The 27,171-nt window shown below is 46.6% G+C and overlaps 1 protein-coding gene across 7 annotated transcripts; it reads left to right on the top strand.

Moving 5' to 3' along the window:
• Positions 1 to 1,594: 1,594 nt before the first annotated feature.
• Positions 1,595 to 24,829, top strand: SIAH1 (siah E3 ubiquitin protein ligase 1). Of its 7 annotated transcripts, none has more exons than XM_081032507.1 (3): positions 3,234 to 3,265; positions 20,126 to 20,201; positions 21,016 to 24,829. In XM_081032507.1, exon 3 carries the CDS (start codon positions 21,018 to 21,020, stop codon positions 21,864 to 21,866), a length of 849 nt encoding a protein of 282 aa, XP_080888633.1. In that variant the 5' UTR covers positions 3,234 to 3,265; positions 20,126 to 20,201; positions 21,016 to 21,017; the 3' UTR covers positions 21,867 to 24,829. The 7 variants fall into 7 exon arrangements, with proteins under 7 accessions (XP_080888635.1, XP_080888630.1, XP_080888633.1 ...); XM_081032506.1 differs by lacking the exon at positions 3,234 to 3,265 and adding an exon at positions 18,739 to 18,764; XM_081032509.1 differs by lacking the exons at positions 3,234 to 3,265; positions 20,126 to 20,201 and adding an exon at positions 1,595 to 2,305.
• The last annotated feature ends 2,342 nt before the right edge of the window (positions 24,830 to 27,171 follow it).

Below are 27,171 nucleotides of genomic sequence, written 5' to 3'. Positions count from 1 at the left end.
CACTTTGCACCTAATGCCTCCAAACCCAGAATTTACCTTTCCTTAGGTGCTCCCTGTCCATCACCATTTGCCAAGCTAGAGATCTCTGAATAGGCCTTAGAGCAGAGCCATGAAAGCTGGGCTTGGGTTTGAATGCTGGCTCTGCCACTTCGCAGCTGTGTCACCTTGGGCAAGCTATTTGACTTTTGTGCCTCAGTTGTCTCATGTATCAAATGGGGATGATAATGGTATTATTTCCTTCACAGCGTTTTTATGAGAACTGAGGTAATGCATGTGCCTGGCGCAGAGTACGTTTCATAATGGCAGCTGATACTATTTGTCATTATCATCAGCCCTGGTTCCTTACTCTCCTTCACATCCTACCTTCCTGAAATCCAATTGTTTCCACTCCAAATCCAGCTATCTGTCCAAGACCCTCCTCTCCGTGTCCCTTGCCACCTCTTTGGTTCAGGGCTTCATTTCTTGCCCATATAGATAGTGTTCTCCCCAGTCAGTCTTTGCTCATTTTGGCTGATTTCCTCAGCCCATCCCTCCCTCCCTATAACCCCTATTCAGTATGGACCCACCTATTCTGTCATTGTCCCTTCACGTGCGTGACAGCGGCCTGGAAAGCCTTTCCATCTTCCTCTGGGAAACTCCTCCCCTTTAGCCTAATTCCTCAGTGACTGCCTTCTCGGCCTTACCAGCCTGCGAAGTATGGGCGCTCACATAACCTGAGCCCTCTGAGAACCCCACTGACTTCAGCGGCATGTGTCCACCACCTCCCTGGGCCTTGTTCTTCCACACCCTCCCGACCCCTCCCCGCAAGGGCAAAGAGCCATGCTGGAATTGGACAGTCGCCTCACATGCAAGGGCTTTCCTGTGAAATGCTTTCCCCTTATTGAAGTCCTCCACTCTACACTCCCCTCCAACCTGCTTCATTCCTTCTAATGCTTTGGTTCTTTACTCAGTACCTGTCCTAGTATATACCTGGCCTGTTATATACCTTAGGATCCCCTCAGGGGCACCGCCTTTTTTTTTGGTAACGCTTTTCACAGTTGTAGTGATGAATTTGTGAGCTTGGTTAATGTTTGTGTCCGCTACTAGACTGCACGCACTCCCCGAGTGCAGGGCTAGAGGTTGTGTGTTCTCAGCACCTGGCATTGGTTGAGTGAATGAATGAATAAATGAATGTCTTCATATCCTCTGCACTAGGTAAGCTCCATGAGTAAGCACAGCATGACAGAACATGTAAGATTCCCTCTGTACACCTTTATTGCTGAAGAAATGGATGATAACAGCATCAGTTAATGCTCGGACCCAAATAACTCACCCAAGTTCTTCAACTGCCTTTTGGGCTTTGGGGACCAGCAGCATAGCACAGCTTGTGGCTAAGAGTTCTTTTGGTTTTTACCTTCCCACCCTTAAGAAACACTGTTTGGATGTGCTAATGGTCCTGGAGGGCAGCAGCCACAGTGAGCCAAGCATCAGGCCGAGAACCGAAGCAGCCTGCCAACTCAGTCTGCAAACTAGGGGGAAGCTGGAGTTTCGCTTCCATTCGTACCTAAGACAACTGTGCCTTCGGCTTCCCAGCAGAGCCGTTGGAGTGCTCAACGGAGTGCGTGCATCAAAACTTCCCATTGAAAAAGATTTCCTGTTGGTGGGGAGGCTGGAGATGATGGGGGTTGGGGGGGGGACACAATTCCTTGGGTGGTTTCTAACGTATAAAAAGCGTCTTTTTAAAACACACACACAAAACCCCTGTTCTTGGCTACGCTGGTCCACGTTTCCACTCTCCACGCGGAATCCTGTCCCTATGCAGGCTCTTCCGCGGAGCTCTCCTCGGGGCTCGTGAATGCCCGCACAGCGGCGTGGCTCCGGGGCACGCACATCGTGTCCGTCCAAGAGGCGTGGACATTTCCTTCCAGTTCTGGTGGCAAGAGAAGGAAGCGCGGGTGCCGCTGAGCTTCCAGGGCAGTGAGCACGCGGCAGGGGCGAGCTTTGCAGCCAAAACACGCCTTTGAAGCCCGTCCCGCTGCCGCCGCAGCGCAGCTCGCATGGAGGGAGGGGCTTGGCCGTTTCCTTCGGGGTGGGGTCCCCGCCGGCGGCCAGAAAGTCAGCGGGTTTCTTTCTCTTTGGAAGGAGAGGCGCCGGGAAGGGCCCGAGGAGGCGCCTGGCGGCACCCGCGAGCGAACCCGGAGGGGCGGCACACAGGGCGGCGGCGGCGGCCGCCCGGAGCCCGGGGCCGCCTTCCCCGCCCGACGACCCCGCGGCCCCGGAACAAAGCCCCGCGGCGGCGGGCAACCCGGGGTCCCCGACTCGACGGGTAAGCAGCGCGCGGCCCCGGGCTCGGACGGTTGCGGGCGGCAGCGTGACCCGCGTTCGTCGGGCGCGCGGTGTTCAGCCGCAGCAACGGTAACGGAGCAGCCCGAGCACCAACCGCCCCCCGCGCAGAGCCGCCCCGTGGAGCCCGCGCGGGCGGCCGGCAGCGGCGCGGACGCCTGTGCGCCTGCGCGCCGGGAGGCCCCGCCCCCTCCGGGCTGCCCCGCCCCCTCCGGGCTGCCGGCCGCGGGGCCGCGCCTCCTCATGGCGGCCGCCGCAGTGTGTGGTATTTAGCGGGCGCGCGCGGCGGGCTCGAGGACGCGCGGAACGGCGGCGGCGGCGGCGGCGGCCAGGGGGGAGCCGCGGCGGCCGGTGCGGGGCGCGCTCTCGAGCGGCGGCGGCGGCGGCGGCCCAGGGTGTCCCGTCGGTGTCGGCGCGGGGAAGAGGCGGTGGCGGGGGGCGGCGGCGGCGACGGAGCGCGTGCGAGCCGGGACCCGGGTCCGAGGCGCGCTCTCCGCCCACAGGTAAGTGCGGCCCGGCTGGAGGGAGGAGCCGGCGCTCGGGGCGCTCGGCAGGAGGAGGACTCGCAGGCCCGGTAATGGCGGCGGCGGAGGCCGCCGGCCCGGCGCCTTTGTCTGGGCCCGTCCCCGGCCCCCGGGCCCGCCCGCCCCCCGGCCCCGGCCCCGGCCCGCCGTGGGGTCGCCCGCGCGGCCGGGCGAGGGCGGGGACCGGCCTGCTCGCCGCCCGGGAGGCGGGCCCGGCGGGGGGAGGCGCCTGCGCCCCCGGGGCCCCGGCGCCGGCCTTTGTTGTGCGGCCCGGCGAGCGCGGCCAACATGGCGGAGGTCAGCGGGCGCGGGCAGCGGCCGGCGCGGCCCTGCGGCCCCTCCCGGGCTGCGCGGAGTCCCGCGGCGCCGGCCGGGCCGGGCCTTCATTGTGCGGCGGCGGGAGCGCGGCCTCCTCCCTGGTTTGTGCCGCGGGCGGCCCGCCGGCCTCCTGGCTGCCGGCCTCGGCCTCGGCCTCGCGGGCGTGGACGGTCGGGCGCGTCGGGGTCGTGCCCGCCTCGCCGGCTCTGTGCTCGGGGGGGGCTCCCGGGGCCGCACGCGGACGGGCCAGGGGTCGTTTCCGTGCCGGGAACGGTGCAGGATTCGTTTGCTCTGCCGTCAGAGAGGTCGGATGTTGGGGGGATCCCATTGTCCTGCTGACCCGACGGGCGTAGCAGCCGCGAGCGCGGACGCGGGACGGTGACCGCACTGCCCCGCCTTCCCGCGGCGGCGGTCGGACGTTTCCCCTTGCTTGCCAAGCGGCCGTCGAGGGTAAATTGTGAACGCGCTCGGCACCGCGACGTTGGGGGCACCGCTCGGCCGCTGACCGCCTGCTTGGGTCCAGGCCGGCCCCACCGGTTTGTGACCTTGGGCGACATACGTAATTAACCTCGCTCTGCCTCATTTTCCCAATCTGCAAAATGGGTATCATGACGGTGCCCACTGCACAGGATTGTTAGCAGAATTGATGAGGTGATAGGTGAAGGGCTCAGAGCCGTGGTAGGCCCGGGGTAAATACTCGATAAATATTTGCTGCTAAGTCTGTTGTTGGTTACTAACCTTAGGAGGTTGTCTTGGCATGATGGACACGTTGTAAGTGCAGAGGCTAGAATTAGCGAGGTCACATTATCAATGGTTAGTGCTTGGGATTTTCTTTCAGTATAGTTTGTTTTGAAAAATGAGAATAAGAGTTTTAGAGGATAAATTGAGAGCTGTTTTGGGATGGTAGCTTTTGGAAGTTTCTCTCGTAAGGGATTTGGATAGGTCTCGTGTGGTCTGGAATTCAAAAAATCAAATTGATTAAAATGAGGCTTCCTCTTAGCCCTTTTCCATTTATGAATCAGTGTGCTTCCAAGGACTTGAGTTAACTGACTTGGAAAAGTGGCACAGTGAGGCCCTTTGAGCGTTAAGGTGTCTGTGGTGTCACCATCTCTTTTAAGACATTACTGAAGAGCAAAGGATAGTGTGATAAATGTAATGCCCTGGTAATCTTCTCGGGGAGATACTGGTTCAAATTGTGGAGGAGAGAATTTAGGTTAGCTGTTAGAGAACTTTGTGATAAGTAGAGTTTGGATTATACATATTGTGTAATTTTTCATTCTGAAAATTAAAGATACAGATTTCTGTGATCTGGAATGGTTAGTTGCTACCCTCAAGTTTGCTTTGCCAAATATTTTCTTTAGATACATTATAGAGTTGTACACCCCAGAGTGACACACATTTGTTACCGTTGATGTGCCTACAGTCACACGTCATTATCACCCAAGGTCCGTGGTTTACATTATGGTTCCCTCTTGGTCTTGTATGTTACGTATGAATTTTGACAAATGTATGATGATGATGTATCCATGTGCTTCACATTGACGTGTCCAAAACTAAAACCTTGATTGCTCTGAAGTGTCCAGGGCTCTCACCTGTATACCCAGTTAGTCACCCGCCCTGGGTTTTGTACTGTGGTTCTCGCAAATCTGGCATGCTTCTCTCATCTTCACAGTTAATTGCATTCGATCCTCTTCTGCCTTCTGAGTGGTCTGCCGTTTAAGGGAGCTTTCTAGTAAGTACACACACAGCCCCTCCTCAGCTGGCTCTCTGTGTTTGCAGCTGCCCATGTGCACCATGTTTTCTCTTCCTCAGCTCTGATGTCCTCCTCGACAGCACTTAGCTGAGCTGCTCTTTCTGGACTCCCACCTTGAATTGGGTGTCATCTCTGTGTTCCCATAGCACTCGGCTTGGCCTCACTGTAATGTGTATCCCCTGAACCGTAATTTACCACTTTGCCCCCCTCCTGCCACCCCCCCCCCCACCAAATAGACTGTAGTCTCTGTGGGGACTTTCTTTTGATCACCCTTGTTTGTCTAGAGTTTAGCATTTTTCTGACACAGAGTTGGTGCTCAGTACATATATTTATTGAATGACTGACTAATACCTTCACACTCTCCTTCATATGATCTTCCCGCCGTATTCTCCAGCATTTTCTCTTTGCTCTGGTCAAACTGGATTCTTTTTGTTTCTTGAACTGTCTGTACTTTAACATCTCTGTGCCATTGCTCATGATTGTACCTATTTTTTCAAATGTCTCTGTTCTACTTCGGGCAGATTATTTAGCCTCTCCTTAATTTCCATTAGCGTGTGAGCAATTATTAAATATATTCCCCCCCACCCCCCAATGTCCTAATGCAAGAGTGGCAGTATAGTTAAGTGGTGAAGAGGACAGGCGCTTAGAAGCTAAACCAGGATGTGTCTCTTGGCTCTGTCACTTACTAGCTGTGTTTGTGACTTTAAGCTCCATGCGAGCAGGGACACTGTCTACTTTTGCATCTAAAAGCACATTGCCTAATGCAAAGAAAGGGCTTCAATTGTGAAAAAAAACTAGTTGTGGAGTAAGTTATTGAATTTCTCTAAATATCACCACTTATATTTTAATGAGGGAAATAAGCAGAATTACAAATTGTGATATGTACTCTATGAGCGTCAAGTGTGAAGTAGAGAATAATAGGAGTAGGCCGGAGACCTGCTGTCAGAAGTAGTGACACTTCAGCAATGCTAAGAGGACAAGGTGCTAGCGAGCTGGTCCTGGAAGGAAAGGGAGAGCATGGCGGGTCCTGGAAGGAAAGGGAGAGCATGGCGGGTCCTGGAAGGAAAGGGAGAGCATCGCAGGTCCTGGAAGGAAAGGGAGAGCATGGCTGGTCCTGGAAGGAAAGGGAGAGCATCGCGGGTCCTGGAAGGAAAGGGAGAGCATCGCAGGTCCTGGAAGGAAAGGGAGAGCATGGCTGGTCCTGGAAGGAAAGGGAGAGCATGGCTGGTCCTGGAAGGAAAGGGAGAGCATGGCAGAGTGAAGGAGCAGGCCAAGGCTCTGAGGCAGGGATGGACAGAGGAGCTCCGAGAAGCGAGTGTTTGCTGCTGGAGCGAATGCGTAGGGGAAGAGATAGGCAGGGGTCAGAGTCAAAGTAAGGAATGTGAATTTTATTTTAAGGGTACTGAGAAGCCATTCGTTAAAGAAGTCATGTAACCCACTTCTAACTTTTGAGATTGCTTTAGCTGTTGTTTGGAGAATTGATTGGTTTGGAGGCTGTTCCTTTGATTGGACGGTGGTTGGCTGATCTGGATTAAGGTGGTGGCAGTGAAAAGGAAGAGAAGTGGATGGATTTGAGATCTGTTGGAGGCAGAATTAACAGGACTTGTTGATGGATTAGATGTGAGAGGTGAGGAAAGGAGGGAATGAATGGTTTCTGGCTTGAGCGACTGGATCATGGCGCTATTTACCAAGATGTGAAAGACTAGACGGGGATGGGACAGAGGGACAGCAATAAAATTCAGGATTCAGAGTCCTGCTGTGTGGGACATGCAGAATGATCAGTGAGGTCGAAGGGGAATCGGGGATGTGGTGTTCCAGAAGCCAGGTGGGAGGTGGGAGCATGTTTGGCTGTTAGAGGGCTTGGACCAGAAGAACAAGAGGGAGAATTGGATGCAAGAGTGAAGGGATAATAGGGATGTGAAGTCCTGAGAAGGTGAGAGGACGGTGCCCAAGTGCAGGTCACTTCAATTCTAAGGGGGGGGAAGGAGGAGCTAAGTCAGCATTTGATGGCGTCTGTTGTGTTTTCTAAACGTTGCATGGGCGAAGCCGTCAGTTGAGAGGATGTATACTTAGTGAAAACTGCTAGGCAGTAGCCTGATGTAGTAGGAGACTCACTGAGAAACAGCGGGGGAAGAGGAGATGCTGGGAGCTGTCAGCCAGTGACGACACTTGATCTGTTCACAAGAGATTCTAGAATACCTAGAACAATAGTGTTACTGGTTTTTTCCTGAATGTAGTTTTTTTGTTTGGAAGTATAGCATAAATACATACAGACAAGTGTTCACATTATAAGTGTACAGCTTACTGAATTTTCACAAAGAGGACACGTTATTGAGGGCATCTCCAAGATCAAGAAACAGAACCTTATCAGAACAAGAAACCCCCTTCTTTCTCCATAGAATCACCTGTCACCGACCTTTTAAGGAAACCACCTCTTGACTTTTAACACCACAGATTGATTTTGCCTGTTGTTGAACGTTATATGAATGGAACAATACAGTATGCCTCTTTCACTTCTCCCTGGCAAGGTTAGCAGCTGAATAACCATGTATTTCTTTCTTTCTTTTTTTTTTTTAGTGTCTTTTTTTTTTATTTTTTTATTTTTTTGGTTTTTGAGAGCCCACTGGCCCATGTGGGAATCGAACCGGCAGCCTTCGGAGTTAGGAGCACGGAGCTCTAACCACCTGCGCCACACGGCCGGCCCCTAACCATGTATTTCATTACTTTTTTTTTTAATCTTCAGGAAATCTAGGCTGAATGATACAGACAAGATAGTCCATTTTAGGTCAGTTTATTCTCTAGCCTTCAGCCACAGTGATCAGCATGATGTTGGCAAAGACCTTTCATTAGGTTTGAGGTTGCCCAGTCAGGCTGAACTTACGTGTGGTTTTCGTTTGCTTTGTTTTGAACAGCAAAGAAGGGGCTTGGGGATACAAGGAAAGAACTAGAAGGAGGAGGTTGGAGAGAAACCTTTGGAGAACTGCTCATCTATTTATAAAGCAGATATTGCAAGTGAAGAATATTTTCTTAAAAATTAGAAGAATTTACATAGGAAGTGTTTTATAGGAAGTATACTATACTCTTCTTGTCATGTTGCAAAACTTAACTAGTGATGGTGAGATTAAGTGCACATTAGCCTCTTTGCAAAAACTCTACACCTGGAAAGGTTACTTCAATAGTTGGTTTCACTAATTGTTAAAAAGTCTTGTTTGTTTACCCCCCCCCCCCTTTCTGTTTTACCTTTTTATTCCTTTGAATTTGGCTAAAGTTCAGGGTTTTTTTGGGGGGGGGCGGGAATGGGTCAAGGACCCTACTTTATTAGCTTTGTTAGGGACACTGGATGTCTTGTCAATACAGATAGTTGTGAGCTAATTTCTACAGACTATTCTTTTGATTTTGTTTGGAGAGGTAGATAAATTTGTCTTATAATTAACTTTTAAAGTGCTAAATTTAAGATTTTTTTAATAAACATAAACTAAATGTGTATATATGTATATGAAATATGTGAGTTTTTTAAAAAATGTGAATAAGCTGTTTTAAAAATATTTTTCCCTATAAGTAAGTATCCATCTGTTTCAGGCATTGAAAAAAATAAAGAATCAGAGCAGTAGACAAAATCAGCTCTTGATTTATGAGTATTTCATTTTGTGTCTGAAGTCAGCAGCAATTCATTAGCAGGGGAGTGTGGGGACATAAACTATGCACTGATATTTTTAAATTTATTTATTACCAAAATATGTTTTATGGAATATTTTGAGAAATACATACAGAAATGCCGCCCTCACCTTCCCCAAGATCACTCATAATCTCGTAATTGAAAAGTAACCATTGTAGACATTAGGGTGTAGTTGCTTGTCTCTGTGGTTGTGTCACATTTTTCGAATCAGCCATAGATATTTTAAATTTAATATCTTTGATGTTACTTAAATGCTGGTAGATATTTTCCTATTAAATGATTAGCACTTGTCAGTAACTATGCATGTTTGAACTGTGTAATTCCAAATGATGAAGTTGGTGCTTATTGTAGTCTGTCCATCTTTCAGTTCTTGATACTTTGTGTGCCTGTAGTTCAGTGTCCCGTCTCTTAACCTGGTGGTTTCTAGTTCTAACCTTGACCTCCCTCTCCCCTTCTCTAATCCCGCCCCTTAAGTCTTTAAAGGAAATTCTGCATTTCGGATGCCCTTCCATTTTCTTTTCTGTCCCATTACATGGGACATACATGCACACATACATGAATACAGACTGCTGTATGACTTACTTTTTTCCTGCACCAGTTAATTTGTATTTGTACACTTTTTCCTTGTAGTTTATACTGTCTTTTTCCTGTTTTGTTTTCTCTGTGCTAACTGCTAATGCCACCACATGTTCCTTACCACTTGTTTAAATGTTCAAGTTGCTAGAATGCCTCAGTGCCTTCTTCCTCTAATGTAAAGTTGCCTTTATCCTCAGTTTTCTTCTCTTCTGGGTTGAGTCGTCTGTTTACTGCAGCCCATGTTGTCCTTTTTCATGGTCCATTCCTTTGCGTTTGAGAGCTGGCCCTCCAGGAGCTTCCCAAGAAAATATCCAGGGGAAGAGCTGTTAGGAAGCCCTGCATCGTTATTCTGCCCTCAACATTTTTAGGATAATTTGGGCATAACATTCTGGAATGGTAATCCTTTTCCTTGAGGATTTTAAAAAGCATTGCTCTGTTGGTCTAGCTTTTGATGTTACTCAAAAGTCCAAAGTTCGTTTGCTTTCTGATTTATTTAATTCATCCAACAAATATTTATTGAGCCTGTACTCTGTGGCAGGCACTGTTTTAAGTGTTTGGGGTACATCATTGAACCAGACAAAAATTCTTACCTTCCAGGTTGGGGGGCTACAGCAACAAACATAGTAAGTAAATTGCATAGCCTGTTAGAAAGTACTACAGTCTATGGAAAAACAGTAGAAATGGGAGAGGAAGAAAGGGCAGAGGGAGAGAGTGGAATGGGCAAGGATTAGGAGTGCATAGTGGAGGGGCCAGTGGGCAGAGCCCTGGGCAGTGTTGTAACTAGAGGAGACCGGGCAGGCCTCACTGAGAAGGTAGCACCCAGCAAAGCTAGAAGGATGTGAGAGCAGCAGTGGTGAAGGCTGGGCCCAGAGGGGCAGCCCGCCCTCCGGAACAGGGAGGCTGGGTAGTGAGTGCGGGGCAGAGATGGGAGGGAGGGGGGTCAGAGAGTAACGGGACACATCCCACTCACGGTGTGTAGGGCTGTACCAGCTGTCGTGCGGGCCAGACCTGGATACGGGTGCCAGTGGGGGTGCCAGTGGGGAGCGGAGGAGTGACTGATCTGATTTAAATGTTAACTGGACTTTTGGTATTGCTATGCTCAGACTGTGGGATGGGGGGTGGGGGAAGACACGGACGGAAGCAGGGAGACTGGTTAGAAGGGTATTGCAGTAATCCAGGTGGGAGATCGAGGCGGCTTGTGCTGTATGGTCGTGGTAGAGCTGGTCAGCAGTGGTTGGACTCTGGATGTAGTTTACAAGGAGGGACAGTAACATTTCCTGGTCGTTTTAGATGTGCGGTGTGAGAAGGAGAATCAAGATGCTTCCAAGGCTATTGAACTGTAATGGGAAGGATGGAGCTGCTATGGAGTGAACGGAAGGCTCTAGGCACAGGAGTCTGGGAGAAAGGGAGGGGATCAGCTTTGCGGGGACTCCCCACCGAAGGAATGGCGAGGAGGAGTTGGATGGACAAATCTGGGGTTTGAGACAAATCTGGAGGAGTTTTTGTTTGTTTTATCTGGGCTGGAGATAAAACATTTCAACTCCTTGGCAATATCGGTGGAGTATAAAAACTGCAAGACGGAATGAGGTCACCAAAGTGAAGAAAAGTGGACAGTGGACAACTGCCAATTTCAAGAGTTTGGGGAAAAGAACAGGAATCGCTCAAGGAAGCTGAGGAGTAATTGGTGAGATGGGAAAAACAAGTGCTCAGAATCAGTGAGCAGAGTTTGTCAGTGATCAGTCAACTCTGAGATGTTGGTGACAGTTCAGAACTTGCAAATTAAATGCAAACAAAACTACAAAACCAGTGAAATTGAAGTCACACTGATTTATAAAATATTAGATACTGTCTGCTAAATTTAAGTCTTGAAACAACATGGGTTATGACTGTTGCGCTGTAGGTTCTTTTGGAGTTGAGCGTATCCAAATTGCCCACATGGTGTCACCACATGACGCGTTTTCTTACTGAGGTGTTTAAGTGCTTCTGTGAAAACCATGTTGTCGTTTGGCTTTTCTTCACTCAAAGGCATCATTTCTGTGGTAGGTTCCCGTCTGCTTTGCTCTGCAGCTTGTCATAATGAGAGAACTATAGCACTGGCTTGGGAGCATTCAGTGACACGGCTAACAGAGGCATTCAGGTGAGGAGAACGTGCTAATACTATTATTCAACATAGGAGAATACAACATTACATCTTGGTAGAAAAATTTGGACCCCAACCCTCCTGTGAGAATAGGATCTTAGCTTGAGGAAAATTAGAGTATAAGTTAATTCATGTGTTATGTCCGTTGAAATAATTAAAATGATTTCGTTAGAGTTTCAGATACAATATTTATGAAGACACAGATTGTAACTATTTCAATGGAATATAGTTTAATTTGAAGGAGAATCTGTGAATTTTTAAATATGGCATTTTCCCCCACAAATTTCATTTTTCTGTTTTACTAGGAAAAAGCCATCAGTCCTAAGTAGTAAGACTTTCTGATGTGACTTCTTAACCTTGTTTCTTTAATTTCTCTGTCTCCCAAGCAATGTACTCTCTTCTGTTTATTGTAGCACCAACTCTTCATAGGTTACTACCGATTTTGATCTTTAAAATTTTTTGCTCTGAGAGAGTGTGTGTGTGTGTGTGTGTGTGTGTGTGTGTGTGTGTGTGTTACCTTACCATACTTGTCAGATGGAATGTGGAGTTGAAAAGGTTGTATGTTACAGTGTAGAGCTCTGGGCACAGTATATTTTACGGGAAAGGTTTAAAAAGCATAGCTTACTGCCTAGATGGAGCAAAAGTGTTAACATTTACTAGAATGTGTGATAATTTTACATCTGGAGAGAATATAAAACAATCAGGAAAATAAACAGTTGTATTCAAAGCTGGGCACAAATAATAAGTTACTAGAATTTGGATGCTTTTACCTTGAAACTGTGAGACTTGTTTACATTGCAGTAGTAATTGTTTTGTAATCTTGACTGAGATAGTTTTCAGTAATTTCAAGTGTGTTACCAAAATTCTATTATTTAGTAATATGTGCTATGAAATAAAAACGTTGGCAAAGCCTATTTGACGTTCTTCCTTCTTTTACTCTTATTTCTCTGCTCTTACCTCTCTTCTTGATACTTTGCTTTGATTTAATGTCTAATGATTTAACGACAAACTCAGACTATCAGATTTACCACCTTGATACAAAAAATGTCACCAAGCAATGTACAGAGCTTTCCCGTTTACCTTGCCCGTTCATTGCCTTCCCCTTTTTCAGCGTAACCCCCCACCAGAGTGCTATGCCTGTCACAGTGATGGACCTACAGTGACACATCATTGTCACTCAGAGTCCATGATTGGCTTTAATGGTTCACTCTAGTTGTTGTGTATGAGTTTGGATGACTGTATAATTTATGTCCACCATTGTAGTATATAGAACAATTTCACTGCCCTAAAAATCCTCTGTGATGTACCTTTTCATCCTTCCTTCCCCCCCAACCTCTGGCAAACACTGATCTTTCTCCTATCTCCATAGTTTTGCCTTTTCCGGAATGTCATGTAATTGGAATTATACAGTATGTATCCTTTTCTTACTGGCTTCTTTGACCTAGTCATATAAGTTTCCTCTGTCTTTTCATGGTTTGATCGATTCTTTCTAGTTGCTGCACAATAATCCATCGTCTGGACGGACCAGTGTATCCATCACCCACTGAAGGACGGCTTGGTTGCTTCCAGGTTTAGGCGATTATGGGTAAAGCTGCCATAAACATCTGTGCGCAGGGTTCTGTGTGGACATTACGTTTTCAGCTCATTTGGGTAAATACCGAGGAGGGCGATTGCTGGACCATAGGGTGAGAGTATGTTAGTTTTGTAAGAAACCGCCAAACTGTCTTCCGAAGTGGCTGCGCCATTTGCACTCCCACCAGTGATGGCTGAGATTCCCGTTGCTCCGTGTCCTCACCAGCATGTGGAGTGGTCAGCGGTCTGGATTTGGGCCGTTCTGACAGGTGTGGAGAGTGTCTTGCTGTTTGCATTCGCATTTCCCTGATGACATGTGGAGCGTGTTTTCCTCTGCTCATTTACCATCTGTAGATCTTTGGTGAGGTGTCTGTTAAGGTCCTTGGCCCATTTTTAAATCAGGTTGTTTTCTTATTGAGTTTCAAGAGTTCTTTATATTTTGGGTAATAGTCCTTTATCAGATTTGTCATTTGCAAATAAATAGTTTCTCCCAGTCTGGTTTGTCTTCTCATTGTCTTGATAGTATCTTTTGCAAATCAGAAAATTTTAATCAACTCCAACTTTTCAATTGTTTTTTCCCTGGTTCATGTCTTTGGTGGTGTTCCTAGAAGTCATTGCCAAACCCAAGGTCATCTAGATTTTCTCCTATGTTATCTTCTAGGAATTTTATAGTTTTACATTTTACATTAGGTCTGTGATCCGTTTTGAATTTTGTGAAGGTGTAAGATCTGTGTCTAGATCCATTATGACTTCTGTGTTTGCCAACCTGTGGCCTAATCTTACTTGACCCCTTAGCAGATTCCACATGGTTGACTGCCATTTTTTTACTACTTCCTTATATGATTTTTTAGATTTTATAATTATTTACACCTTGCCAAGGTTTATAATATTTACATTCTAATTTGTACTTATAATGCATACAGTTTAATCTTGCTTCTATATTTAAATGGAATCATTGTTTTTTCTCCTTAAGTAATTTTCTTAAGGGTTTTCATGGGTACTGTATTCCTTGTTGCATGTTTAAGCATATCTGCTTTATTGCCTTTTTTCTTAATTTTTTTTCTGATTACAGAGATAATACAGGTTCCCTGTAAGAATGTAATAAAGCATAGTTGGTTCTAATATTGATGCTCATGTGAGTTTTTACGTATCTTCTTAGGTCCCCATCTTCCCTTGACTTCAGAGATACTGCCCTCTCCCGGTTTTCTCTCATCTTTGCTTTTCTTCTTAGCTCTTTAGACTTTTGCTACTTAGTGTGAGCCTCAACCAGCGGCATTGGCCATACCTGGGAGGTGGTTAAAAAGGCAGAATCTCAGCCCCAGCTTCAGACTCATTCTGATTCTAAATCAGATTCCGCATTTTAACAAGATCCCTGGATGGTTAGTAAGCACGATCAGATTTGAGAACGATTGCATTCTTTTTCCTTTAATGAAGCCTTAAATCTTTAAATGTTGGGATTTCTCTTGTTTTAGGCAAGCCCCTCTTTGACTTCAGATAGCACCTGTATGTCAACAGCTCTCAATCGCCAACCTTAACTCTTCTGTGTAGCAGCTGCTGTTTTTGATTAGACATCTCACAGGCAGCTCCTACTTTGCATTGAACCTGTGATCGTGTTTTAGTATCCAGTACGGGGCCTAATAGGTTCTGATGAAGTATGTGCTGTTTCCCCCGAAGTGGAAGCCTCGGTGACGTAGGCAGTGGAGAAACGAGCGCCCTTTGCTTTCCCTGTTTGAGTTGGGGTTTGCAGCCTTCTCTCCATTTGCTGCGCCCTCATCTTTGTTCGGACTTGGGCTTTTAGAGCAGCCCTTAGTAGGTCCTTGTCCTGGGCTTTCCCACTTGAGACCATCAGTCTTACCAGGCACATACCTCTTCTATAGCTACAGTTTTCAGAATTACCTGCAGGAAAAGGGAGCTCTTAGGAAAATCCGTACAATTAAAATGTTTTTTTTTTTTTCTCATTAATTTGCTACAGTTCTGGAAACTAAAAATGGGTTGTTTAAATTTTTTTCTTAGCATTATTGTTTTATAACAAAGTTTTGATTTTTGTTTTTTAGCTTGGTATTTAAAACTTGAATTTTTGATGTGGTTCTCCCCCCCCCCCCCACCCCTCCCAAGGAGGGCACAGCTCACAGTGGCCCATGTGGGGATCCAACTGGTGACCTTGTGCTACCAGCACCTCGCTCTAACCAACTGAGCTAACCGGCTGCCCCCAAAAATCTGTTGAATTTTTAATGAGACTTGCCTAAATTTTAATTTTGTTATGTGAAGAGTAAATATTAAAATAGAAGCAATTTTTAACATAATTTAACAAACATTTTCTGCATAATACCCATCACAATGTCAAATGTAAAAAGTATCATTTTTGCAAAAAGGAGTTTAGGAAAGGAGGAAAGCCCTTTAATGTTTGGAATGAAGTAGTTTCATTTAACCCATTGATTTCTAAATATAGAGAGCAAATTTATAATCTGAACCTGTACTTTTATTTTACAATAAATATGTTTCTAGGAATAATTTTTAGAGAAGTAAAAGGGGTCATATTTACATCCTATCTTTTTAACTAAATTAAGAATTTTACTTCTTCTTTTGACGGTTTTCACATTTTGCAATCAGACTAAGTTTTATAAAGCAGTTTACCGTCCCCTTTGAAGGAAACACAGCTAAAAGTCAGCAGTACACTACCAAGCAGATAAGTAACTCTCGGATCATTTTCTGGTACCCAGCCTTCCTGGTGTCTCATGCTCCCTCCCGGTACTTCCTTCCCATGTATGTTCTGGCTGTAACCGGCTTTACAGCACATTGTGATCCGCTTTCCATGTCTATTTCTCATCTTCAACTTTGATTTTGTAACTAGCTGAATTAGCTTCCTGCCGCTGCTGTAACATAACATTTTCACAGGTTCAGTGGCAGGCATTAGGATGCAGACATCTTTTAGGAGGGCATTATTTGCCTGCCATAGTAACATTTGTAAACTAGGAGAAAATGGTAAGCACAACATTGTTATGTAGTAATTAGAGTAGCCAGGCATGGGTTGTGACTAAGCAGAGAAATTCATCGGCTGTTTAATAAAAGGAAACAGGTTTCCACCTGAAATTGAGAATGAAAGTTTAAGTTCTTCTGTTAGGTTGGTACAAAAGTAATTGTGGTTTCAAAGGTTAAAAATAATTGCAAAAACCACAATTACTTTTGCACCAACCTAATACTTCTGTGTGTTAATGTGTCAAAGCAATGTTAAAATGCTCTGAAACTACTAAGGCAATATTAAAGGCTGACTCTAAAATGTGTTTATTTAGATTAAAATCTATTTAAACTTTATACTAAACTGGTCTTTAGAAAGTATAGATAATCAGTGCACTCTTGGAAAAACTTGGAATGTTTCCTTACTTTGGATTCTCTGGGCTTTTCTTAGTGTAATGGAGTTTTTCTTAAATTTTTAGCTAGTTGAGAAATTCTGTTAAGGTTTGTTGGACTAAAAAATTAGTTAAAATGGCAGTTGATCTTTGGCAGACATGTTTGATAACCTTTACCAGCTAATGGCATCTTTTTTAAGTGTGTGTCTGAAACCCACTGGTTCTAGACCTCTAACTCTTGATGACCTCGGGCTAGTAAACCTTGGAGGTCTCAGGTGAGTCCTTACATATTTTGGAATATGTGGTATCTGGGATTCACATACGGTACCCACCTCTCTTAATCTAGACAAAAGCCATGTGAGGTTGGAAATACTGTCCTGGTTTTACAGCTGAGCAGGCAGTGAAGACTGGTTGGAATCCAAGTGTAGATGGCTCCTCACACGTCTGCCTCTGTTGTCCTGACTCACTGTTGAGAGGTTTGTCCATAGATGGATGGTTTGCAGACCGCGCTGTAAGGCTCTGTACGGTCCTTTGCAAGTTTGGGGGGAAAATGAATCGTTTTTCTTTGCTTCAGGAATCAGTAATCTCCCTGACTTGTTTATACATTTGGGTGCTGTCTTAATTATTTGGAAAGAGTTTTTCTGCCTAAAATATTTGAAGTCACCTGCCCTGGAAACCTGAGACCTGTCTAGAATGAATATGTATTAGAAAATAAAAATGTAGGTAATAGTAATTTATATTTTCAGTAGATTATTTTCAATTCTGTTTCTATTCCTAATGATGTTTTATATAGCCTAATAGTAAAATAAGGTGAGGTGGCTGAACACTTAATGAATAGCGTGGGAAGTGGTTCGGTTTAGAATTTGCTGCTGGAAGTGGGTGATGTGCAGTCCCCCGCGGGGGTCCAGAGCCCACTGCCTGCCAGCTCTGGCTGCCTTTACAGGCTGCCGTAGGGTGATGTAATGACAGGCTACACCTCAGCACGCACTAGCTGATGCAATGCACATCGGAGGCCCAGGACTTTATGGGGCAAGGGTGATGCTTATTTAAAACCAAAACAAGCAGCTCGCTTTAATGAGGCCTTTTCGGACGGCTTTCCCAGAGTGGGAAGAGAATGTCTGAGCGTGGAGGCCGAGCCGCGCTTTCATATGGTTCTGTGTGGTCACTGCTCTCACTGCAGCCTCTTGGAGGTGGGGGGGGGGAGTCAGAATGTGGTCCTGTCGGGTGGAAATGGAGAAGTGAGCGGGGACTGAGGAACCATGGTCGCCGACGCCTGGCGAGCACGTCCTTGCTGGGCGGAGGCGGCGCGTGCTTTTGCTCTAGAACTCGGGGTTCAGAGGGTTAACCGGGGAGGGCTGTGGGGGGCAGATAAGGGCTCGGGCCGGCCGCGCATTCGCCTTCTGTGGGGCGCTTAGTTTGGAACCGCGCGAAGTGACCGATTCCGAGTGTCTGGCCCGTAGAAACCCGGCCTGTGTGGGCCGAGAGGTTACGTGGTGCGAGAGGTTACGTGGTGCGAGGCCGGAGGGCGGAGGGCGAGGGGCTTTGCCCCGCGGGTCGCCGCTTGGGGGCGCCCCTCCCTCCCCTCTCCTTCCCCTTCTCTCCCCTCCCCCCTCTCTCCCCCTCCCCCTCTCCCCTCCCCCCTCTTCTCTCCCCTCTCCCCCTCCCCTCCCCCTCTTCTCTCCCCTCTCCCCCCTCCCCTCCCCCCTCTTCTCTCCCCTCTCCCCCTCCCCTCCCCCTCTTCTCTCCCCTCTCCCCCCTCCCCTCCCCCCTCTTCTCTCCCCTCTCCCCTCTTCTCTCCCCTCTCCCCCCTCCCCTCCCCCTCTCTCCCCCCTCTCCCCCCTCCCATCCCCCCTCTTCTCTCCCCTCTCCCCCCTCCCCTCCCCCTCTCTCCCCTCCCCCTCCCATCCCCCTCTCTTCCCCTCCCCTCTCCCCACTCCCCTCGCCCTCTCTCCCCTCCCCTCCCCCTCTCTCCCCCTCCCCCTCCCATCCCCCTCCCCTCTCCCCCCTCCCATCCCCCTCCCTCCCCTCTCCCCCCTCCCATCCCCCCTCTTCTCTCCCCTCTCCTCCCTCCCCTGCCCCTCCCCGCGGGGTGCTCGGAGCCTGGGCGCTCGCACTCGAACTGCCTTTCCCTTCCCGGCCCTGGGCCCCCGGGGGCTTCCGCGCAGCGACTCCAGCGCCCGCCCACGAGGCCGCCACCCGCACCTCTGGCCCCGGCCGTCCGGGGAATGGGGTAGACACCCTGCCGACACAGGGCGGTGTCGCGCCGGATTGGAGCGTGGGGAGGTGCGGTCCGCTCCACGCCTCTGCCTCGGCCGGCCTCAGGGAGGGGCGGGAGCGGCGGGAGCCGGGCGCCTCCCTGCGCCTCTTGACAACTTGACCGTGACGTGTTCAGGAACAGAAACTATTCCGGGGCCTCTGGCCCAGGCTTGCTGCCGCGGGGAGGGCCGCGCGCCGCCGGCTTCTCCTGCCCGGGAAGCGTCCCTTCCCCTCTGTGCGCTCACCTGCCTGCCGGCCGCTCGCACCGGGAAGAGAACAGGTACTGGCGGCTCGGGCGCTGGGGGCCTCGCCGCGACGTGGCTGGGCTGGGCTGTGCTGTTTAAAGCAGATTCGGCTCGCGCAGCGCTGCTGCACAGGTGTCCCGAGTCCTGGCTTCCTCGCTGCGGGGCCGCTGCGTTTGCAGGTGGAGCTGGGTCCCGCCTCCGGAGCTCCTGGGGGCGCCAGCCGCTGCTGCCCTGCGGCCGCATTTCACTTGTTTTCAGTTTGAGTAGGAATTTAAATTGTGCTTCCTACAATGTTTGGGAAAATAATAAAGACATTGTAACATGAACCCGAACTACTGATGATAGGTGAATGTCTAACTATTTTGCTAGGCCTAGAAATTCAACAGTAGTGTTTTTCTTGCTTGGTAGTTCCATTATGTTGAATATAAACTGAGTTTCCTGACCCTCAGTGACTGATTAGCCCTGTTGGTTTAGCGGTTTGAAAGGCATTGGTGGCTTCGACTGTTTTGGGCACTTTCCAATACTGCTGCTCACTTAAGTGAGCGGCCTGAAGTGGGCCAGGAAGGCATGTGGCACATACAGGGCATTGTGACAATGCTAACCCCGTTCTTTCCCACAGGACCCAAAACTCGTGGCCCAGCATGTGCACCTAGACTCTCCTCAGGGAAACTTGGTGAACAGGAGAGCTGCTTCTGAGTCCTTTTGTTGGGCTAGGACACCTGGTTACAGAGCATCAGATGACAGCTGATTCCTGCTGTCCTAAATCTGTGTCACGGCCCACATCAGGGTAGAATTCTGCTATGCTTGTTTCCCCTTGAACTTTATTCCTCTAGTGACATGGAATTAATCTTTTCTGGCACCCTTACCCCCCCATTTAAGGTATCTATTCTTGAGTAACATAACCCAAATTGCATTTACATGGTCACATTGGTAACCAGCATTGTTTTTTCAACATTATGTTCTTTGCAACAGAATCTAATGATTATAGCTGAGAAAACATTAAATTTGAGGCACTGAAATTTAATTTTGTTAAAATATGGCTTCTATAGTTATTGGGAGTACACACGCTTAGACCATCAGTAGATGTTTTGTCACTCCAAGCCAAAGGTAGATTCCTGGGGAAAAGTGTTTTATCTTTCATTCCGCTCTAATGCATCTTTTGGAGCAAAAATTAATGCAAGACTGGGTCTTTTACTATATTATATTATATAAGACCCGGTCTTATAGTAAAATAAGACCGGGTCTCATATTAATTTTTGCTCCAAGAGACGCATTAGAGCTGATTGTCTGGCTAGGTCTTATTTTCGGGGAAACACGGTGGTTACATTGTTCGTTTCTTCCAGATGACATTTATCTCTTAAATGTTTATTTATCACTGTCCTGTTGAATGTTTCAGCGGCAGTGGTGAGCCCTGGGGTACACGGTGCCTGGTGACTGAATCCCCCATCCGCAGTGCCGTGTCTCTCTTTCTGGTGCTTTTATCTTTGTTCTTTATTTACCTTCTCTTCCTGACTCCTTTCCCTTTGCAGATGATGTCTGATTTATATTGTGGAGTGGAAGTAGGATAGAAAGATTTATTTTCTGTAAATACCAGACTAAAATGGAGGATGGATGGCCCTCCATTTATTTCTCCTCTATTCTACTTTCTCTCTTTTGAGGGGGACACCGGTCAATAGGAAACAAGATTAATAACTAGCTGACGTTAACATTGTGGGGAAAGACTTAATCGGTGAAGATGGATGATGGGATGGCAGTAGGCCCTTGTAAACCCCTCCATTCCCCGAAACAGTGCTCGAGCAGATCACTGGTCATCAGCAGGTCGATACCTTGGTGATCCTTGGGGTCACTTATAACTCCCTCTGGCTAGCTACAGCTGCCTCAGAATGGGAAAGAGACTAAGTAGGGGAATTGAACTCAGAGAGGGACAGAAAGTCCAATGAAAACTGATTAGATTTCTCCTTATACAGAATTTCTTAGTTGCTTATGGTCATTTGTATTTCAGCATTTATTTATTCCATGTAGTTCACCCAAAGATGATTTTGAACTTATTTTAAGAAAGGGAATTCTGATGCGTTCTGAAATATTTTGGAGGTGTCATCCAGTGTATAACTCCTAATAATCAAAATGTGTATTTTGGGTAATTTATGTTTTTAACCCTGTTGGTTTGCTCACAGTCAATTTTGCATGAAACAAGTATTTCTGGAACATACACATTATTTGTAAAACAAGTTAGAGTTGTCGTTCCTTTTCTCGGGCCGCCTCTTATTCTCCCTGCTTCTGTTACAGAGATGAGCCGCCAGACGGCGACAGCATTACCGACGGGGACGTCCAAGTGCACTCCGTCCCAGAGGGTGCCCGCCCTGACCGGCACGACCGCCTCCAACAATGACTTGGCCAGTCTGTTTGAGTGTCCGGTCTGCTTTGACTATGTGCTGCCACCCATTCTTCAGTGCCAGAGTGGCCATCTTGTTTGTAGCAACTGTCGCCCAAAGCTCACGTGCTGTCCAACCTGCCGGGGCCCGCTGGGATCCATTCGCAACTTGGCGATGGAGAAAGTGGCCAATTCCGTACTGTTCCCTTGTAAATATGCCTCCTCGGGATGTGAAATAACTCTGCCCCACACAGAAAAAGCAGAGCACGAAGAGCTGTGTGAGTTCCGGCCTTACTCCTGCCCGTGCCCTGGCGCTTCCTGCAAGTGGCAAGGCTCCCTGGACGCGGTCATGCCCCATCTTATGCACCAGCACAAGTCCATCACAACCCTGCAGGGGGAGGACATCGTCTTCCTGGCCACAGACATCAACCTGCCGGGCGCTGTCGACTGGGTGATGATGCAGTCCTGCTTTGGCTTTCACTTCATGTTAGTCCTGGAGAAACAGGAAAAATATGACGGTCACCAGCAGTTCTTTGCAATCGTCCAGCTGATAGGAACGCGCAAGCAAGCGGAAAATTTTGCTTATCGACTTGAGCTAAACGGCCACAGGCGCCGATTGACTTGGGAGGCCACTCCTCGATCTATTCATGAGGGAATTGCGACAGCCATTATGAACAGCGACTGTCTAGTCTTTGACACCAGCATTGCACAGCTTTTTGCAGAAAATGGCAACTTAGGCATCAATGTAACTATTTCCATGTGTTGAAATGGCAATCAAACATTTTCTGGCCAGTGTTTAAAACTGCTGCATTCAATTTCACAGAGAATAGGCACCATCTGCCTGCCAACCTGAAACTTTTGGTAGGTAGAAGCTAGACACATGAAGGTAAATAAAAAGGAAAGGCTGTTAAATGCAGGAAACAGTTGCATGTAGTAACACTAATATATTTAAAAATAAGTCAACAGTAAACCACTGAAGAATATATATATATATACATACATATATATATATATATATATATATATATACACCCAAGATGGGAATCTTTTGTATTAAGAAAGGAAGCATTGTAAAATAATTGAGTTTGTGTTTGTTGTAGATGGAGTATACTGTTGAAAAATACTGGGTTTTTTGTTTTGCTTTTGAGTGCGTGTGTGAGTGTGTGCGTGCGTGCGTGTGTGCGTGCGTGTTTGGGTTTTTTTCTTTAACTGACAAGCCATGTGGAGTGGTCTCGGACCACTGCTTTCCCCCTTGTGAGTCACATATAGTGCTGCTGTGTGTGTATACTTTTTTGTGTGTATTTGCTAATTTTTATTAATTCTAGTTTTTCATTAAATAAAGTTGACTTTCTTTTCTGTAATTCAAGCTTTTCCTCACTTTTTTTTTGTACCTTTGGAAAAGTTAAGTGTCTTTTTGATAAGCATAATTGTTTATGGTAAAGCTTATACATGTGTGTTCCATACATATTTTCTTTTTCTCCCCATGAATCAGTTCATTTAGAAGTATTTTACATTCAGAGATTTTGTTCCAGAGTTCCAGAGATCCAGAAAGGAAAGGTAACATCGGAAGAATCATTAGAAGCTGTTTACAGCCGCTGTAAGATGGTTGGTCTGTCTCTGTCTCGCTCTGTTTTTCTCCAGTTAAGTCACACCTTCAAACTTATTTGAAAGGTTGGGGTATACTGATTTTTTTAAAATACTGAAAAAAAAAATCAGGCTCTCCCCCCCACCCCCAAATATCTTGGACAAATCACATGCTTAAAATTTGTTCTTGTATTTATTGGTTTTGCAAAAGAAGGCATCATCTTAACACGGTATTTGTAATGAAAAGCAAATCATTTGTTTTAAAAAGAGGCAGTTTGCAAAAAAATGTTTTTGGTCTTTTATAATTCTCATTAAAAGAATATCTGGCAAATTAAAAACTCTTTTGTGTTTGCTTTAGCTCTAAGTTTGATTAAAATCCAAAGTTGTTTTCCTGTTCAATTTTGTACTTTATAGCAGAAAGCAATGTGCTGTATTTTGAAATGTAGTAGAATTTTATTGTAAAGTACAGCCTAAGAACGGGTATGGTCTCTGTCTGGACTCCAGTCTTTCTTCCCTTCTTGCTTACATTTCGACTCTCACAACTCCTAGGAGACTGCTTAGTGAAAATGCGGATCACTTTTTATCTCCTTTAAACACCAAGATGAGTTCACACCCACAGCAGCCAGACTTCAGGGACTGCCGCCAAGCCCAGCTCTAGCCCCCTCACCGGCTGTGCGACCTGGGCCATTTCCTGTGCAGAAAATGGGGTCAGGTCACCACCTCAAGGAAGTAAGTTACCTAGTCCAGTGCTTTGCACGGAATGAGCACCCAACAAATGTTAGTTAGCTGCTATGATGCTTTTCACCAGCGCCATCCAGTTAACTGTTGCTAGCTACCCTGAGGCAGCCGGCCAGATTCTGCAACTGCCTTCCGAATGGCCAAAGATCATTTTATTTGTGTGGCTCGTATGGGCACCGCAACGAGAGTTAGTTAAAATTACCTTGGATTTGCCCCTTATCCCACCCCTACCACCAATTCTGGATCACAGGTAACTGCTGTTCCCATTTTCAGTGATGACTCTGTAGTCTCTTCCCTACGTTTGTTTTTTTAATTGGTTATATATGTGCCTATGTAACCATTTTTGTGGAGAAAGGGAACACAGGTTAGCCCCAAGTGTATATCCAGGTCTATTCCTATTAACGCATGTGTGTTTAGAAAAGCAGTTTTTCCCCTCATTTAATACACAGTTGATCCTTGAACAACAGGAGTTTGAACTGCACAAATCCACTTACGTGGGGATCTTTTTCAATGAATACGTACAGTAATGCACATGTATTTTCCTTATGATTTTCATACCATTGTCTTTATTGCTTCATTGTAAGAACATGGTGTATAATACGCATAACAGGACTGTTACCTGTAAGGGTTCTGGTTAACAGTAGGCTGTTAGTCAGGTTCTGGGCGAGTCAGACCCCTGCATTGTTCAAGGCCCAGCTGGACAGAATCGTTCTGTGGAGGTGTAGCATTTTGTGTTAAAAATATTTTTAAATGATTTTTAATTTTAAACATTTAAAAATATCTTAAAATACATTTTTACAAATGTGCTCAATATTTAGACTTTGGAAGTGAGAGAATGGCACCCACAGTAGAGACCTATAACTTATCTATTCAGATTATGAATATTTTTCTAGTACTTTGTGTATTTACATATTTTCACATTTATTTTGAAATTATGTAATCTTGGATCATATAATTATGTAATCCCCTCACATCCCCACACATGTAAGCATTTCAGCACTTTTAATAATCTTGGAAAAACTCCATTTTGGGTAGACTTGTGAGGACTGACTATGATTTTAACCAGTTTCCTGATGTGTGGGATATTTGTTCTGCCCATTTTGTCCAGGTAAATCTTTTTGGCTATTTATAAATAACCTGCGTACATTTCTGTTTTTTGATTATGTTCTTGGGATCCTTTTTAATTTTTTTAAGGTCTTGATACTTTTATCATTGCTTTCTGGAGAGTTCCAGTAGACATAATAACTGAAGGATTTTACATTTCACTGTAACCTCATTATTTTACGAATTTGTGCAAATTAAGATAGTAAATTATGTTTGACAGCTCATAAGGTTGACATTTTAATATTTGTTAACGACATTTCTTCTAAGTTGTCTTAATATTCTTGGCCTCTGGTGAAGTTGAGATCTAGAGACATATTTCTCTCTTTTTTTTTTATTGGGGAAGGGGAACAGGACTTTATTGGGGAACAGTGTGTACTTCCAGGACTTTTTTCCAAGTCAAGTTGTCCTTTCAGTCTTAGTTGTGGAGGGCGCAGCTCAGCTCCAGGTCCAGTTGCCCTTGCTAGTTGCAGGGGGCACAGCCCACCATCCCTTGCGGGAGTCGAACCGGCAACCTTGTGGTTGAGAGGATGCGCTCCAACCAACTGAGCCGCCCGGGAGGCAGCTCAGCTCAAGGTGCCGTGTTCGATCTTAGTTGCAGGGGGAGCTGCTCACCATCCCTTGCAGGACTTGAGGAGTTGAACCGGCCACCTTGTGGTTGAGAGCCCACTGGCCCATGTGGGAATCGAACCAGCAGCCTTCGGAGTTAGCGAGCAGGGAGCTCCAACCGCCTGAGCCACCGGGCCGGCCCTATAGCTGTATTTCTTGGTCCATCTGAGATTTGGGGTCTTTTGTGCCTCATCTTTGTTAATGATCAATATTCGACTTTCTCCTATTAATGCCCGCCCCTTCTTTCGGTGTTTGGGTGTTTTCTTTCAGGGAATTGCAGATGGTAGGGATCACCGCTCTTTTGCTTTTATACTCTTAAATATGAATTTGTCCTGAGTTGAAATCGTGGGTCAGTTTATATGTTAATGGCTGTTGCGGAACGATTTTTTTCCCTTGTGCTTTGAGTAATTTTAACATGTATGACTTTTTTTAAGGCCCACATTTCTGCAAACTTTAAACTTCCATGAGTGGCTGTATTTTGGCTCCCCCAAAATCGTAGTCCTGTGTTATCCCCACTGCCTTTTACCCCAGGAACTTACAGCTCTTTATATCCGGGAAGACCTGCAATGATTCTACTAATGGAATTTTATTTCACGCAGCTTCCTGAGTGGAAGAATTGGTAAGTCACCCAAATTAAAAAATAAAACGCTACACTGGGGCCAGTTTGTGGCTGCTATATTGGAATTAGGGTGGGGTCAGGACATACCGTGTTTCCCCGAAAATTAAGACCTAGCCAGACAATTAGCTGTAAAGCGTCTTTTGGAGCAAAAATTAATATAAGACCCGGCATTATATATTTATTATATTTTATATTATACCTGGTCTTATGTAAGACCCCATCTTATAGTAAAATAAGTAAAATAAGACCGGGTCTTACATTAATTTTTGCTCCAAAAGACTCACTAGAGCTGATAGTCCGGTTAGGTCTTATTTTCAGGGAAACACGGTAATAGGGTGAGTTGAGTGTCTGACCTACCAACTAGTGCTGTAGTCACGTGTGTAGATTATACAAGAAAGGTACAGATAGTGACGTGGAAACCTGTGGCCAGAACCCTTGTCATTGCCCTCACCTGCCAAGTGTGCATGTTCAGAGAAAACAATGGTGGGTAATCCTGGGAACCGTGTGGGGGGAGGGAGGAGTGGGGAGTTATTGTCCGTTACAGGTTAAGATGATGAAAAAGTCTGGAACACACATAGTGGTGAGGGTGGCACAACCTTGTGAATATAAGCAGTGTCCCTGAATTATACACTTAAACATGGTTTGAAATTACATTTTTTTCCACAATATAAAAGGACAAATGAATAAAAGAGGTTAGACTTAAAAAATGAAAACCAGTGCTAGAGAAATGGCGGTCATACTTGGTGTCGTGCACAGCCAGACATTCTGGCAGCTCCTCCAGAAAAGAAAGGCGCGTGGCAAGCCCGGGCCGCCGCTGGCAAATACCAAGCTGCCTATTCAGGCCTCCGAAAGGCTACAGGTCAGTGCCACCGTGCGTGTGCTGGGTGGGAACAAGACAGTAACTTGGGTGTGGACTGACTCCCTCTGGTTGCTGAAAAATGAAGTTTCTTTTCCTCCCCTGCAGGCTCACTGACCAGCAATGACCAAATTGCAACAGTGCTGAGCTAGCCGACCTGCTGATGCCCTTTCCCGCCGCCGAGCCCCAGGGCTGGACGCGTCTCCCAGAACAGGCAGACTTGCTCGCAGGGCTGTGCCGTGTTTGGTAACTCGCAGACCTCATTCCCATCCAAGAAATTCCTCAGTATCCTTACATAGCTCTTCTCTTTTGAAATACGAGATTCTGAAGTCGTCTATTGGCTGGAACAGTCATTAGCAGCTGCTCAGTGTTGCTTCACATTACATCCTATCTTCATCTTCCCAACAACACTGATTCAGGAACTGGGACTTGCATCTTAAGGTGAGACCTATGAGCCAAGAAGTGCACAGACGTGGCTGACGTCACAGCCCTCATCCCTGGACTGAATGAACCCCAGGAGACGGGGTAGCCACCAGGTCTGGGAACCGGCACAGGCAAACAGAC

This window comes from Rhinolophus hipposideros (assembly GCF_964194185.1).
Source record: "Rhinolophus hipposideros genome assembly, chromosome: 21".
Taxonomy (NCBI): Eukaryota; Metazoa; Chordata; class Mammalia; order Chiroptera; family Rhinolophidae; genus Rhinolophus; species Rhinolophus hipposideros.
The sequence above is the reverse complement of the archived record's forward strand: the minus strand, read 5'-3'. Positions and strand labels throughout refer to the sequence as shown.